Source organism: Coenobita brevimanus, chromosome 104, assembly GCF_032717465.1.
Source record: "Coenobita brevimanus isolate Jiangsu-jjx chromosome 104, ASM3271746v2, whole genome shotgun sequence".
Lineage (NCBI taxonomy): Eukaryota > Metazoa > Arthropoda > Malacostraca > Decapoda > Coenobitidae > Coenobita > Coenobita brevimanus.
This window is the reverse complement of record NC_137057.1, coordinates 6,535,152-6,549,762: the sequence shown is the minus strand read 5'-3', so window position 1 is coordinate 6,549,762 and position 14,611 is coordinate 6,535,152. Positions and strand designations below refer to the sequence as shown.

At 44.9% G+C, this 14,611-nt stretch overlaps 1 protein-coding gene across 1 annotated transcript in view; it reads right to left on the bottom strand.

The window, feature by feature from the left end:
• The window catches only part of LOC145415974 (putative glutamate receptor), a 59,402-nt gene extending 51,973 nt beyond the window's left edge, over window positions 1-7,429 (bottom strand). Inside the window, exon 1 of the mRNA XM_080285077.1 lies at window positions 7,199-7,429. Coding sequence (XP_080141203.1) covers window positions 7,199-7,429 — 231 coding nt within the window. The remainder of the gene's footprint in view (window positions 1-7,198) is intronic.
• Between the last annotated feature and the right edge of the window lie 7,182 nt (window positions 7,430-14,611).

Sequence of the window (14,611 nt, the reverse complement as noted above, 5' to 3'; positions counted from 1 at the left end):
GTTATTTATGTGATTGTTAAATTATGTGACTGAAGTTAAGTTTGTATGGTAAATAATTTATAGTGTTATGTACTGTATGAAAGCTGGCATGTTTTGGTTGTCTCTGAGTTGGTAACTGCTCTCACTCTGGAATACACCAGAACTGTGGAGAAGTAGATAATTCTAGAACAATGCAAGCTTATATAAGGATGGGGAGGAGACTAGAGCAAGTTCAGTCGGTCTTCAGGTCAGTTTGAGTGTCGGTGCAGTTTGTAGTGTACATAATTGGTGCTCGTGAAAACAGTGAAGTGTTGTTAGGAAATAGTGAAGAGTTTTTGATGTTTTTTTATCATCGAAACTTGTAAAAATAGCAGAGTGTCGTCAACTATTAAGTATAATTGCAGTTAGTAAATTTTATGTAGCTTTAATGCTTGTAGGAATAGTGAACTGAAGTTGGAAAGGATTCAGTATAACTATTTGGAAAATAAAGACAGTGAACTTAAGAAGCCAGTATTTATTACGACGCCCGAGCTGATTCTCTGTACTGTACACCTAAAGGCTGACCATAGGAAGAACAACTCACTGGGCAACGTCCTTCCAATACTGCACTACTGCTGTTGGAGCCTGTGGCAGTGTGGGACAGAGACGTAACACTGGTGTCAGGAGTGGGATTTTTAGAAAGTGCTGCAGTGAGTTTAACCTTTGAGATGGAGGCAGAAGGTGTCCAGAAAAGATGCCAAGCTATGCAGGAAGAGGAATCACTGGGTGCAGTTATGAAACAAAGTCTACAGCTACAAGAACAATTACAGGCCCAAAGTGTTAAATTACAGACATAGAATGAAAGATAGAAAGAACTCAAAGAACAATTATAGGCACAGAATGAATGTCAGAAAGAACTCAAAGAACAACCAGAGGCACAACGTGAGGAACAAAAGGAACGATATGAACAACCCCAAGAGGTATTACAGGAGCAACAGAGGGAAGTACAACTGTGGGTGCACGGACAGCTAGATGCAGTCATGAGGGAAATGAAGGAAGAACAGGAACAGCTTAAGGAGGAAGTAGATGCCAAGCTAGAGCAGCAGAAGTATGAGGTAAGCAATAATGTGATGGAGTTAAACAGCATGTAGATGGCCAGTTGATGACACTTAGTGAGGAAATAGTGACGGAGTGCAAACAGCATGTGGCCAATCAGCTGAAGATTAGTGAGGGAATAGTGATGGAGTGCAGACAACATGTAGATAACCAGTTGAAGCATGTAGTTGACCCATGTGAAGATAATTAGTGAGAAAATTGAGTCTGTAGAGAAATATTGCACTGTTGAGCCTCAGGTTAGTGTACAGGGGTCATATGAAAGGAAAGGACAGTGTATGGTGAATCTTGACGGATCCCAGGCATTTAAAGATAGCATTACAAGGTTAAGTAAGTTTTAAGTCCTGGCCTTAATTATAATACCCATGGGAGGCTTACCGTGCCAAGTTTTAGTTACTTGCGGATCAGAATTGTTTAGATGATAGGCAGAGGACAGTCCAGCTTGCTACTAGCCTTAAGGGTGCCGCAATGGAAATTCAGGGTCATATGTCAGTGGTTGAGAGGAACAGTTATCATTCCCTAGTAGAAGTGCTGGAGCGCAGATATAGAACCATATACCAGACTGAGGTTTACAAAAGCAAGATTCCAGAGCCATGTACGGGCTCGAGGAGGATCCCTACAGCAGCTTGCTGATGACCTGGATAGTTTGGCATATAAGGCGTACCCTGGAGCTGCACCTAACCTGTTGGCTAGTCTTCTTAGGGACCAATTCATCGATACCCTTGACAGTGCAGAGTTGAAAGTGCAAGTGAAGCAGGCATAACCAAGCAGCATGCAAGAAGCACTAGCCAGGGCTCTGGAGTTTGAGTCCTATATCAGGTCCAGTATGTCCATGTTTCAGACAGGTCGTAGTGCATGTTGTTGAAATATTTTCCCCACAGCTCTGGTGGGGAACGGGCAAACATGAGAGCCCGTCAGGGAAAAAGGCGGAAAGAAAGCCCTCCAAATGAGAGCATAAGTGGGCCGACAATGGCAGGCAGGGAAAGGCAGCAAAGGCAGGAAAGGGCCGTGATGAGAGCAGGCAAGCACAGCTGATGGTCATGGAGAGCAGGGCGGGACGTGCAGAGGTGGGCAGAGGCTCGGCGCCGAGTGGAAGGCGCCGATGAAGAACTGCAGATGGAAATGCACCGCCACTGCTCTCAACCCCCTTGCCCTTGGTGGAAAAGGGCCGTAAAGGACTCGCCCAGCCCCACAGCAAATGGAGACCGAGGAGGGAGGCCCGGACACGGTCGCAGGGAGGGCAGGCACTGGTCCATGTGGGGGGAGGGAGAAAAGGACGTCTCGACCTCCTGGCGGACAGGTCCTAGGCCATCCTCCTCCTGGTGGATGGAACAGGCCAATTCTCCTCGGTGATGCTAAGGAGGGCTGTCCCGCCACGGACTGGAGAGAAGGTGTCGATGGGACGGGAGGTGAGCTGCGAGTCGTCGTAGTGCAGGATTCAAGGCAAGAAAGGGACAGGTACAAGAAACAGAATAATTTGTAGGAAGTTGCTGGTACTGTGAAAAGCCAGGACACAGAAAAGAGGACTGCTACAAGTGGATGAGGGAACAGGAGAAGACCGGAGGAGATTGCTTGTTCTGCAGGTAGCTGGGACACAAGGTGAATTGTTACAAATGGAAGGAGCAAGAACGGAACAGTGCAAGGAAATCTCAGATTGCAACAAATGGGTGTTGCACATGTGGTGAGGTGGGACACTTCAGCTATGAGTGTCCCAATGAGAAGGATGAGGGAGAATTAGTGGAGGCTGGTGACGAGATGACAATCAGCCAGTTTTTCCCAAGAAGACCCACCACTGAGGAAATACGGAAGAACCCTGATGAATGCTGTGCGAGAAGACGGAAGAACAGACAGCAAGCAGTGTAGTAAAAAAGAAGCCCATAACAAGAAATGCCACCGTAATGAAGTGACAGGGCCAACTTCAGATGAAGCAGACCTGAAGAGGATGCAGATGGAGTATGCAGATTTACAACCAGTGCTAGAGTGGCTGCAGTGGAGTACAGTGCAACCATCTTGGGAAGAAGTTTCCAGGTTAAGCCCTGCGACCAAGAACTGTTGGAGACAGTGGGACCTTCTTTGTTTAAACAATGGATTACTGGAGCGTCAGTGGGAGACAGCCAATGGCCTCAGCAAGTATTGGCAACTGGTGGTTCCGAAGAAGATGAGGTCTGAGATCTTGGATGAGTCCCATAACTAGATTACTAGTGGGCAACCGGGAATGAAGAAAACTCTATGCCAGTTGTGACAGAGGTTCTACTGGATTGGCATGCGCCAGGATGTTGAACAGTGGTGTCAGGCCTGTGATGTGTGTTGTGCCAAGAAGGGACCAAAGAAGAGTGGTTGCACCCCTCTTCAGCTGTACCAGGTGGGTGGACAGATGGAAAGACATTGCTAGATCTCTGCCACTCACTGAAAGAGGGAACCGGTATACTGTATATGTGTCGCCATGGACTACTTCACAAAGTGGCCAGAAGCTTATGCTATCCCCGGTCAAAAGGCTGCGATGATTGCTCAGGTGTTGGTTGATCAGTTTTTCTGTTGTTTTGGGTTGCCACAAGAGCTACATTCGGACTAGGGTAGAAACTTCGAGTCTGCTGTGTTCCGTGAATGTGCAAGTTATTGGGGATCAAGAAGACCAGGTCGACCCCACTAAGGCCACAGTCAGATGGGGTGGTGGAGAAATTCAACTGGACCCTGGGACAAGAATTGGCAAAGTACTGCTTAGTGGGACAAATAGAATGGGACCAGAAATTACCTGCGCTGATGACATATCTGTCTGCATCCCATGAATCTACTGGCTACACTCCTGCAAAACTGATGTTGGGGCATGAATTACGCTTACCCATTGACTTGCTAATGGGAAGACCACCTGGTGAAGAGCTGCCTACAGACACTTCCAGCTATGCGAAGCACCTTCAGGAAATGCTGGCTGAGGTACATCATCAAGCGAGAGGAGCCCTGAAGTTTTCGGGAGAGGTGATGAAGTGCAAGTATGATGCCAAGGCAAGTGAAATGAGCTTCAAGGATGGTGACCAAGTTCACTTATACAATCCTCAGCGAAAGAAGGGACAGTCACCAATGCTGCAGAGCCTATGGGATGGGCCTTGCACTGTGTTGAACCGCCTATCAGACGTAACATCGGATCTGGGGAGGCAGGAAGTCTTGCCCAAACATGGTACATGTGAACCGTCTGTGGCAGTACCTTAGGCCAGAACAGTATAGCTGGGACGTCTCCGAGGAATCGTGCTCTCCTGCAGCCGAGGATGTTGAGGAGGACCACGGAGGTGAAGTGCAAGAGGATAGTGACAGTTGGAAAGCATTCAGTGTAACTGTTTGGAAAATAAAGACAGTGAACTTAAGAAGCCAGTGTTTATTTACGACGCCTGAGCTGATCCTGTGTACTGTACACCTAAAGGCTGACCATAGGAAGAACAACTCACTGGGCAACGTCCTTCCTATACTGTACTACTGCTGTTGGAGGATGTGGCAGTGTGGAACTGGGACGTAAGAATGTATAGCGAGGCTCGGAATATGACCTTGACCTGCTTTCACCAGTTTCGAACTCGTACAGATTTTCGTCTTTACTACACACGTATAGTATTGTGATATCTTGAGCGGTTGCTAAGTTATCGTAGTAACAGACACACAGACCTTGACCTACTTTTACCAATTTCGAACTCTTGATCAAATTTCTTCCCTATTACACACCTTTATGATTTTGTGATGATAACTTGAGCGGTAGTGAAGCAGACAGACAAGCTGAAAACAATACCAGCTTCGCTATCGCGGTTCAGTTTCTAGAACTTAATGAATGACTTTCAGCCTTATTCACGTGAACTTCACACAATTTTATTCAGCTCTCGGGAGTGACATTTCGAACTGGACAGCGGTGTTGTCAAGAAGAAATTTAGTAAATATGTAGATAGAAAAAAATGAAAATGTAGATTCGCCAAAGTGACCATTCTCTGAAAACTACCATAACACAATTTGCAGCTTTGGTTGGGAATGGAGGATTACACGAAGGTCTTATATTTTCCACAACCTCTCTTCCCCCCTTGATCCCCTTGAATTTTTCTCCAATTGACCAGAGACGTCACATACTTGAAGCTGAAATGGAATTTGGCCAGAATAATATCACTACAATATTCAGAGATAAAGAAAGAACTATGGCAAGGAAGGAATTTTTTTTTTTAAATTCAAAAAACAGTGAACTGTGTATAGTCGGTTTGTTATCATCTGATGGAACAAGGCCTCTCAGAAAATTTGATACATAACAGTGTTTGCATGACATTTTATGAACCTTAATTATAAAGCAGGAATGAATCTCCTTGGTTACAAGTCAAATCAACCCTCCAGTCTGAAACTACTTGTGGTAATCGACTTGTCACTCATATTAACCGATAATAGCACTGGACCCAAGCCATATTTAATGCAAATACAAGAACTTTTCATCATCATCATCATCTAATCCTGTGTTGCCCCATGAGGAGCGTAGGAGGCCGGGGCTAGGTAAGTTGGTCCGGACATTGGAGATGAGAGTGACCATCCTAACTCATCCCTGAGTGGCATTACGTGAGCAATAAACTCCAACCATCCCTTGGATATAAACCTGCACAGGCCCAATCCTATTGATGAGCCTTAATTACCCACTAAACCACCAGGCGCCATAATTTGGTTATATGGTTACCACCCAGCATAGTAAATGGTTTCCTGGTGTACAGGACACCATTTGGCTTGTCACTCAGTGTAGACTCTAGTGTCACCCATAGACAGACGGAAGAGGAAAGAATGAAGGAAAGAAAGACAGAAGAGGAAGGAAGGAAAGAAGGAAGGAAGAGAGGAAAGGGCAGTCACCCGAAAGCAGACCTATATCGAGTGACTGGATGGTGAAAGCCCCCACCTGCCACACCAACAAATCTTTTCCAGGTGGGATTACATCGTTTTGTGTCCATTCCTCCGGTATACAAAGGCAGAGTTTGCTTTGCTGACCAGTTCGCAATGGAACCAATAGATCAAACAGTGCATGTGAAATATCATCTTATTGGGGAACTTTAAATAAAATTATCAGAAAGCTGAAGTGATATCTATATGTGTTGAGTTTCTTATCAATGAAGAGAGTGAAGTCCTTATTTTGTAGGGAAAATGTCTTCCCATACAAAAATATGTAGTTTAAGCCTCTTTTTGAAACAAAATCTTACAGTCTGAAAATACCCACAAAAATCTAGATCTACAGATAAATCTGTAGAAGTGTCAGCAGTGCGAGGATAGGTTTAACCTTCACTTACGACTTCGCTAAAAAATGTCTCCACAATGTGGAATAGATCGTATGGAGGCAGCACGAATAAGTCAATAAAACACGTTGACGGGTTAAAGGAGTTAACATTAGAAATACATTATCTGATTCAATGGATTAACTAGCTATGAACACGGTGCTGTACGAAGCAGTAGTCATGAAATTGAAAAATCTATGAATATTAGTTAATTGTGCAGGATACCGACATCGTTGATGACAATAATGAATATTTTATAAACTTTTTGCTGCTCTCGAACGACTTGCTACGGTCTGGGAGAGTGTCTTGTAGTTAAAGAGAAAATAGAGGCTGTAGTTAACTCCTCCAGTTCGGAAAGTCTGTCCCAAGTTCAACAGTATTGTTTAAAAGTATCAAGTATTTTGTTGAAAAATGCGTCATCAGAGGAAAAGGTATAACATGAGCACGGTCATTTGTCAGCCGTGAGACCTACTTTCTCCTCATGAAACAGCATGATGAGCAAAGAAATGGGTGAAATCGGTTGAAATGTTGATGTGTGGTGGGGCAGCTAGGGTGGGTGGTTAGGATAGGGCATGACTGTATACCGTCCAAAAATTGGTGCTTTAATTTAAGTGGTCTGAGTGCACTAGAGGGAGCTAAAGACATCTGCGTGGATGACAAAGAAATAAGAGGGAAAAACTGGCGTTGTTGTGTGCGGTGGAGAGTGGCCATGAGAGCGTGTGCCGTGAACATGGGTGCTGTGTGCTTCATGATTTGAGTGCATTGAGGCTTTATTTCAAAGTTTTCTAAAGGAACAGTAGCAAGAATAAGATGACCTTGCACCATGCGATGATGGAATAAGATTCAAGGCGTTAACTTACTTTGAGAGCAGCGCTATACGCATCAATCTTCACTGTTATTGAGAAATCCACGACCTCCAGCCTATCATGCAAGATGCCGATGTTGTTGAAGGTGAGGTCTTTCTCTCTCCTCACAAGCTGTCCCAGCAGTCCTGTCCACGTCCCGTTGATGTAGTCTGCCCACTGTCCGTCTGGCGGTACGGGCTGAATCGTGTACGTGAAGTTTAGACGGGAGCCCATTAAGTCCATCATTATGATCCCTGTTCCGATGGCTGTGACGTCTGGAGTAAGACAATTTAGTAGGTTATCTGTCCATCTGGCATTACAGGCTGCAGAGTGTGTGTATGAAATTTTGATAGGCTTCTAAGACCTCCACCATTGTTATGCCTGTACCGATTATAAATAAATAGATAAATTTATTAACACACACACACACACACACACACACACACACACACACACACACACACACACACACACCTCTAGATTCACCATGGATCACTGCTATCAAAGGCTTTGAAATTTACCAACCTCTGCCTGTAAGAAATATCCAGTTTTTTTAAAACTGCAAAAAGGCAAACCATTTTTACCTAAAGTAAACACAAAGGATCCTCAATAAGTAATGGTTCAGGAGTTTGTTGATACCACTTGCCATTTTTGCGTGATGCTGTTCACAAAGGTGCAATTACAGAGAGATAGACGCAGTTCACAAACACAAGCTTATTATTACATATGTAGATGTTTACGTGTAGCCAATGTTTTGCCCTGCACCCATGCGTCGCATTTATGGGAATTCTGACACGACATGGGTATGCCTTCGACATTCCCGGATTTGGGTGTGTGGGTCTTAAGGCACACTACAGAGGGTCCTTACCAGCACTGGTTTGGGAGTTTGTTGATACTCAAACTGCTTTAGTGTGATGCTCCGTACAAAGTTGGCACTGCAGACAGACTGACAGACTCGAACCTAGGATTATGTAGTAAAATGTAGGTATATGTCTGTAATGTTTTGTTACTCCATCTTTATCAAATATACAGCTATTCAGGTGCAACGCAGTACGTGGTCAACTACAATTGTTTTTGAGAGTGTCGAAACTTTTTACTGTTTTAGGATGATGCTGCCACAAAATAAAGACAATACAGATATACAAACTTATAACCGGGAGCTTAGGAATCTATATATCTATCTATATAAACACACGTGTACCGCTTTAAGTAAGAACATGAGTACGGCGGTGGTTTTCAGCTACATTACTATTAGGTGGTGCTCTGTTGGGTGGACATCCATACAGTTACTGTACAAGCAGGCCCTGGAAACAGTGCTTTACTTCTTTACAGCAACTCCTACTGTAATATCTGATTACATTATAAGTATATTCTTTTGTGGTTTCTCCTTTGAACTGCACTACTCTTTACTATTAATCTTTTGAAAAATCAGAGAGACAGTAATTATAATTGCATCACCTTACAGTTATTGTTAGTCTCTAAGCACTGTATGGTAAGTAGCCATGTTAAAAATTAAAAAAAAAAAGCAAGATTGTTTTTGTCATATATGGGAGTTAGCTCGTACATAGCCAAAATTTTTCGTGTTTATCTTTCTTTTTTACATAATAATAATAATAATAATAATAATTATTATTATTATTATTATTATTATAATTATTATTATCATTATTATTATTGCTATGCTGCGTGTTCTAGGGTCGACTTTTCGTCCACAGAACACGAGCTGCCGAGCTTGGGTTGTCTTTGAAGACCTGGTCTAAAATACACAACAAGAGGAACAGAGTATAATAACTCGTGTCAACCAACTTTACACGTATATTACCTTAGTTATAATATTAAACAGGTTACAGTATTAATCTTATACACGGGTCAGGTCAGGGGGACACAATAGGATGAACAGACTCTGGCCTGGGCTGCTGTGGTCTTTGGCTCCTTACAGGTGTTGCCAGGGTGTGGGAGGTATCTCGTCAGGTGTGCCCTCTCGCAGTATGCACGGGACTGCTATCGAGGGCTAGGGCGTCTGGAGTGGGTTGCTGGGTGGTGTGGAGGGAGGCCCTTCCTTAGTGGGGCCTCGATGGGGAAGGCGGGACGGGGGCCAAACAGGGCGAGCAGGTGGACTTGCCATTGCCTACTCCTGGAGCAGGACCGCCTGCTGGTGGAGCTGGGGAGGTCTTGCCCCGGAGTCCTGGGGGTGCCCCTGGGCGTCTGGGGGCTGTGGCCTCCCTTGGGACGAGTCGCCATCAGGAGCTGCCTGCAGCATCCCTTCCTTGTGGAGTCCGACAGTGAGGGGCATCGCCTGGGTGCTGGCTGCAGGGCACCGACCCTCAGGCTCATGACAGGACCTCGCCAGAGCTCCTCCAGCTGCAACCCCTCGGGGAACTGCACCTGTGAGGAGAGAGAGAAGGGTATCCCGCTCAGCCTCTAGGTGGGTGGGGAGGCAAGCAAGGGACTTCCTCTGTAGAGGTAGCCACAAGGACAGTGGACGAGGGACGTACGGTGGCTGTTCCTTCCTTCCCGATGAGGACGGTGGCTGTTGTTGTGGTTTCACTTGCCCCTGAGACAGCAGGTGAAGGGCATACAGTGGCCGTCCCTTCCTTCCCAGCGGTGGCCGTCACCGCAGTCCTGCTCCCTGAGGAGTTGGCAGACAAAGGGCGTATGGTGGTCGTCCCTTCCCAGTGCAGACAGTGGCCGTCACCGTGGTTCTACTCTTCTCTGGGGACACAGCTGGGAGATGTATGGTGGCTGTTCTCCCCTTCCCAGTGGGACGGTGGCCGTCACCGCGGTGCTGCTCCCAGGAGTGGCTGCAGGCGAAGGGCGTACAGTGGCTGTCCCTTCCTGGTATGGATGGTGGCCGTCACTGTGGTCCTGCAGGGGGTAGCAGCTGAAGAGTGTATGGTGGCCATTTCTTCCTTCGCGACGCGGATGGTGGCCGTCGTTGCGGTGCTGCCTGGGACTATATGGATACAAGTCCCACCCCGATCCTGGCGAGGGCTAGCCCAGCTTTAGAGTAGTCCGCTGGGGTGGTGTTCCTGCTCTTGGTCCTGTTGAGGGGAAGAGGGGTGCAAGGTCATGAGGGATATAGGCCCGTCTTGGCTGGGCCTTACGCGTGCCCTATGCGCCTCCCTGTGGTCTCCCCCTGGGATGTGTGTTTCAACACCTGGTCCGTGGCTCCTCCATGGGGTGGGTATTGCGCCACCACTACCGGAGTCTCCCATGGGGGTGGGTATTTTGATTATTATAATTATTATTATTATTATTATTATTATTATTATTATTATTACTATTATTATTATTATTATTATTTTGCGTAATTTCTACCTTGTGTTATTTTTTACCTTTTAGCTGTTTTGTTTTTTAAAGGTTCGTAACAAAACTGGAAACCGCATCTAGGATACACGATTTCTGTCAGACAGTTAATGTTGAGATTGTGCTATCCATTTGAAATGTGTTTCATAAACATGGTTTTAATCAGGATCGGGATATGATTTGTTTCGCGAGTGTTGCCAACATTAACTTTGGTGAACAATGTTAAGAGTTATAATCTAACAGTATAAAGAGAAACGAACTGCGTGGCTTTAGTAGGTGGGCAATATTTAATATTATTGCAAGGACATGGAGAAGGTGGAAGTGGAACCTGTTTATGTCGAGCTTAATTTTTCAACCGTAGCTAGCAAAAAAATCCAGTTGGAGCAGACTAGGTTACAAGCTCAGCATAAATATGCCCGGCTAGACTTTGAATTTAGTTTGAACCAGCTTGAAACCTTTTTTTTTTTTTTTTTCTATATATCTGTCCAGGAGCACACATTTGGTGCCACCCTGCAAGTTAACCTGTTGTTTTGTATTTATGTGAAGGCTGTCACTATTTCCAGATGTTTCAGCAAGTAGAATTTTGTCACGGCTTGAAGAGTATTGGACTCTCGTGCTGCAAGAAGTTCTCAAAGGCAACACTAAGAAGGCTTAAGGCTTGCATTTCTCTATCTGCAGTTCTGCGTTCTTACCTTGACGTGATGCCAGATGTAGTTCTGGAGGCATATGGATTTGATCTGACGCCAACAGACTTAAAGTTAGAAAAAACTTAGGAAGATAAAGACCAGACTTATTTGGAATAGGCTAGAATACTAGAAGATTTGAATACACCTTAGAACAGTTAACGCAGATTTTGAGAAACTGTGTAATCTAATGTTCTTGAAGAACTTTACCTAGTGTATCTCAACGGATGTCACCTCACAGAGAATGGGGTGGACATTATTTCTGATGTTGCCATTATAAATGATGAATATAGTTTGATTCATTAGAATGAGTCAAATGGTTTTCATAAATCTTTCTAGTACTGACAAGAGGTGCAAAAACGGTTCCTTAAGCCCCCTAGGATACGCATTTCGATCTACCGAACTTCCCTGAAAACCTGTGTATGGAGCCGATTTTTCAAAAATTACAGAAGTAAAAAGTTTTATGCCCAAGGTTTAGAGCTTAAATTTACACACCTCATGCCGCAAACCAGAGCGTTTTAGACCAACTGGTTCATGAGCTATAGCCCGTCAAAGTTGAAAAAAGTTACCCTTCCAGGTGGGGCGACTCCAGTTTTCCATGCGCCCCCACTCCATTCCTTCCTCATTCCTCCCCTCCCATGACCTTCCTCACCCACTCCCATCACCCTCTCTCTCTTCCTCCCCTCCCCCCATACCCACAGCCTTCAGAATTTTCCAGCTCTTTTTTTTTTTTTTTTCTTCAAACAATAGCATGCAAAATAATTAGGTCAGTGTTCCTCGCTCACTCCCAACACCTTTCCCCTCAACACTTCTCCCCTCCCCACCTTCCCTTCCCCGGTCCCCTTCCCTCATAGCTGTGTAGCTGTCAAAACAAAAAAAAACATACATGAAAAAACATACATTCTACGCTTCGTGCATCGGTGTATGCAATTACACAAACACTAATCTGGTACTGAATGAAAACACACATGAATAGTAACAATGACGTATAATACTCTAGGCGTGGGGGGGGGGGAGGCAAACGGACGGCATACAACAGGGGGTAGGGGGTGGGGTTAGGGTGGGGAGAGGCCTGGAGGGCTGGTACGGGGGTATTGAGGTGGTAGACAGACACCACAAGACAAAGAGGAAAGGCAGAGAGGGAGTACAGGGGTGTGGAGGGTGCGTAGGGAGGATATAACCCTCCCCAGGGAGACATGGATGGGGGAAAGGGGGGGAACCACGGTTGCGTGATGGAGGATGGTGGGGGAGGAGGGGAAGGGAACAGAAGGGGTCAGACGCCAGGGAGGGGGAGAGGGAACAAAGGTATTGGGTAAGAGTAAGGTTGCAAAAGGGCGGTGGGGAATAACCCCCCCCCCCGACAATGGGTTGGGGCCCGGATCCTCCCCCCTTCCTACCCAGGAGTTAGTTCTCATTGGTTTGCATTGACATACGTCACAATCGGACCGAAGCCTAGTGTCCGCAGTTTTTCCAAAAACATCTAGCGAAATTCTGGAAAAGGATTGATCTGTCCTATTAGTACTTTAGGGGTTAAGCATTCTCTTCACATCACAACCTTTTCGTGAACTAACTAAACCTGACAAAGAATAAAAGTTGCAGATGCTTTTGATGAGAATTAAAATTGTTGAGTTTGAATGCAAATGGATTTTTATGCATTTATTATCATTATATTGTAGTCATTTTGTACATGTCATTAAGATACTTCAACAGGGGTGAAAGGATACGAGCAAGTATGTACACATACGAGTATAATGACTTAGTACAATAAGTACTAAGTACTTCTTCGCCGATGAGCAGTTAGCTATAATTTATAAGAGTCATGTGCGCTCTCAGCTTGAATATTGCTCACCCTTGTGGAATGGTTGTGGAGAGGTTGCATTAAAACAGTTAGACAAAATTCAGAATAAAACTGTTAGAATCATTAACAACCCTGCCATTACAAATAAACTACCTCCCTTGCAAGTAAGAAGTAATGTTGCCTCTCTTGCATTATTTTACAGATATTTTTTTTTGGCAATGCTCAGACGAAGTTGCGTCCATGGTGCCACCTCTCCATGCCTTCCCTCGTGCTACACGGGCATCTGGTAGCGCTCATGACTGGAATGTCACTCACCCATATTGCAGAACTTCTGCCTATCAGAATTCTTTCATTCCCCGAACTGCATCTCTCTGGAACTCGCTTCCCCAGAGTTGTTTCCCTCCAAATTTTAAGCCACAGCTGTTCAAGTCTAACTGTTACAGATATTTTATGAACAAAGGACACCACTGATCTGGGGTATGGATTATTTTTTTTATTCATTTTTTCCTTCCTCTGTTCTGTTATTAAAAAAAAAAAAAAAGTGCTTCCTTTTAAATGCTTTTTACTTGGTGGGATTCAACTGAACACCAGGGTTCTGCCTGCAACTGTTTATTACCAAATGTTCGTAATATACTTTCATGGTCAGCTTGAGCAACGATGGTTTCTGAGTGCAGTGATTAAACCATTAATGTGATTGGACTTACTTGTCGAGTCAGACCAGTAGAGGATAGGAAAGTCAGCTGCCCAAGTGGCCATTTCTAGAGTGCGCCCTCCGAAATCAGTAAATCTGTCAGTAAGCAGTTGCTGTCTTGTTAGTGGAATACCAGGTGGCAGCATCTAGGGAAGAAAGAAAGAGCAACTTGGAGTCACATTCTAGTACGGTTTCTTCACGTTAACCATTTCACTTCATACCATACTTTTTGTTCTTGCTACATTCATTTTCGGAGAAGCTGCTGGAACTATAGGGGGTTAGTAATGTAATCCCTTCACTGAAGTGCCAGCGGCGTCTCCTAATGCATGATTATGCTACGGCCATTGCTCAATATAGCAGTGATTAATAATCTAGGCACAATCTTTAGGAGGTACTCAGTATATCAGCTGTCTTTGGGGCTCCTCTGCTCCCCACCTTTCTGTCTATCTATCCATCTATCTATCTATTTATCTATCTATCTGTCATTCTCTCTCTCTCTCTCTCTCTCTCTCTCTCTCTCTATTTTGGTGGGTGAGGGTGCCCATCATCCACCCACTTGGTGTAATGGCACTCTATTTTAGGGTAGTGCTACACTGAGTGGTAGGCCAAATGATTTCCTGTAAACCAGGAAATCATTTAGAACGCTGGGTGGTAACCTTATAACCAACCAATGCGTGTTCCCTGCGTGACGACAAGTGAGTTGGCGAAGGGTTAGTGCCCCTCCCCAGAAAACAAATAAATAAAAATGAAGACTATGCCTTGGACAAGGACTGACCAACAGGTGACAACTATGGACCGAAAAAAGGACATGGTACGGATTGCGACGTGAAATGTAAGGAGTGCAAATGATGAGGTGAAAGAGAGATCGTCCAGGTGCTTAAAGGTGCAAAAGTGGACATACAGTATGTAGAATAACTGAGACTAAATGGAGAGGTGAGAGGGTGAGAGAC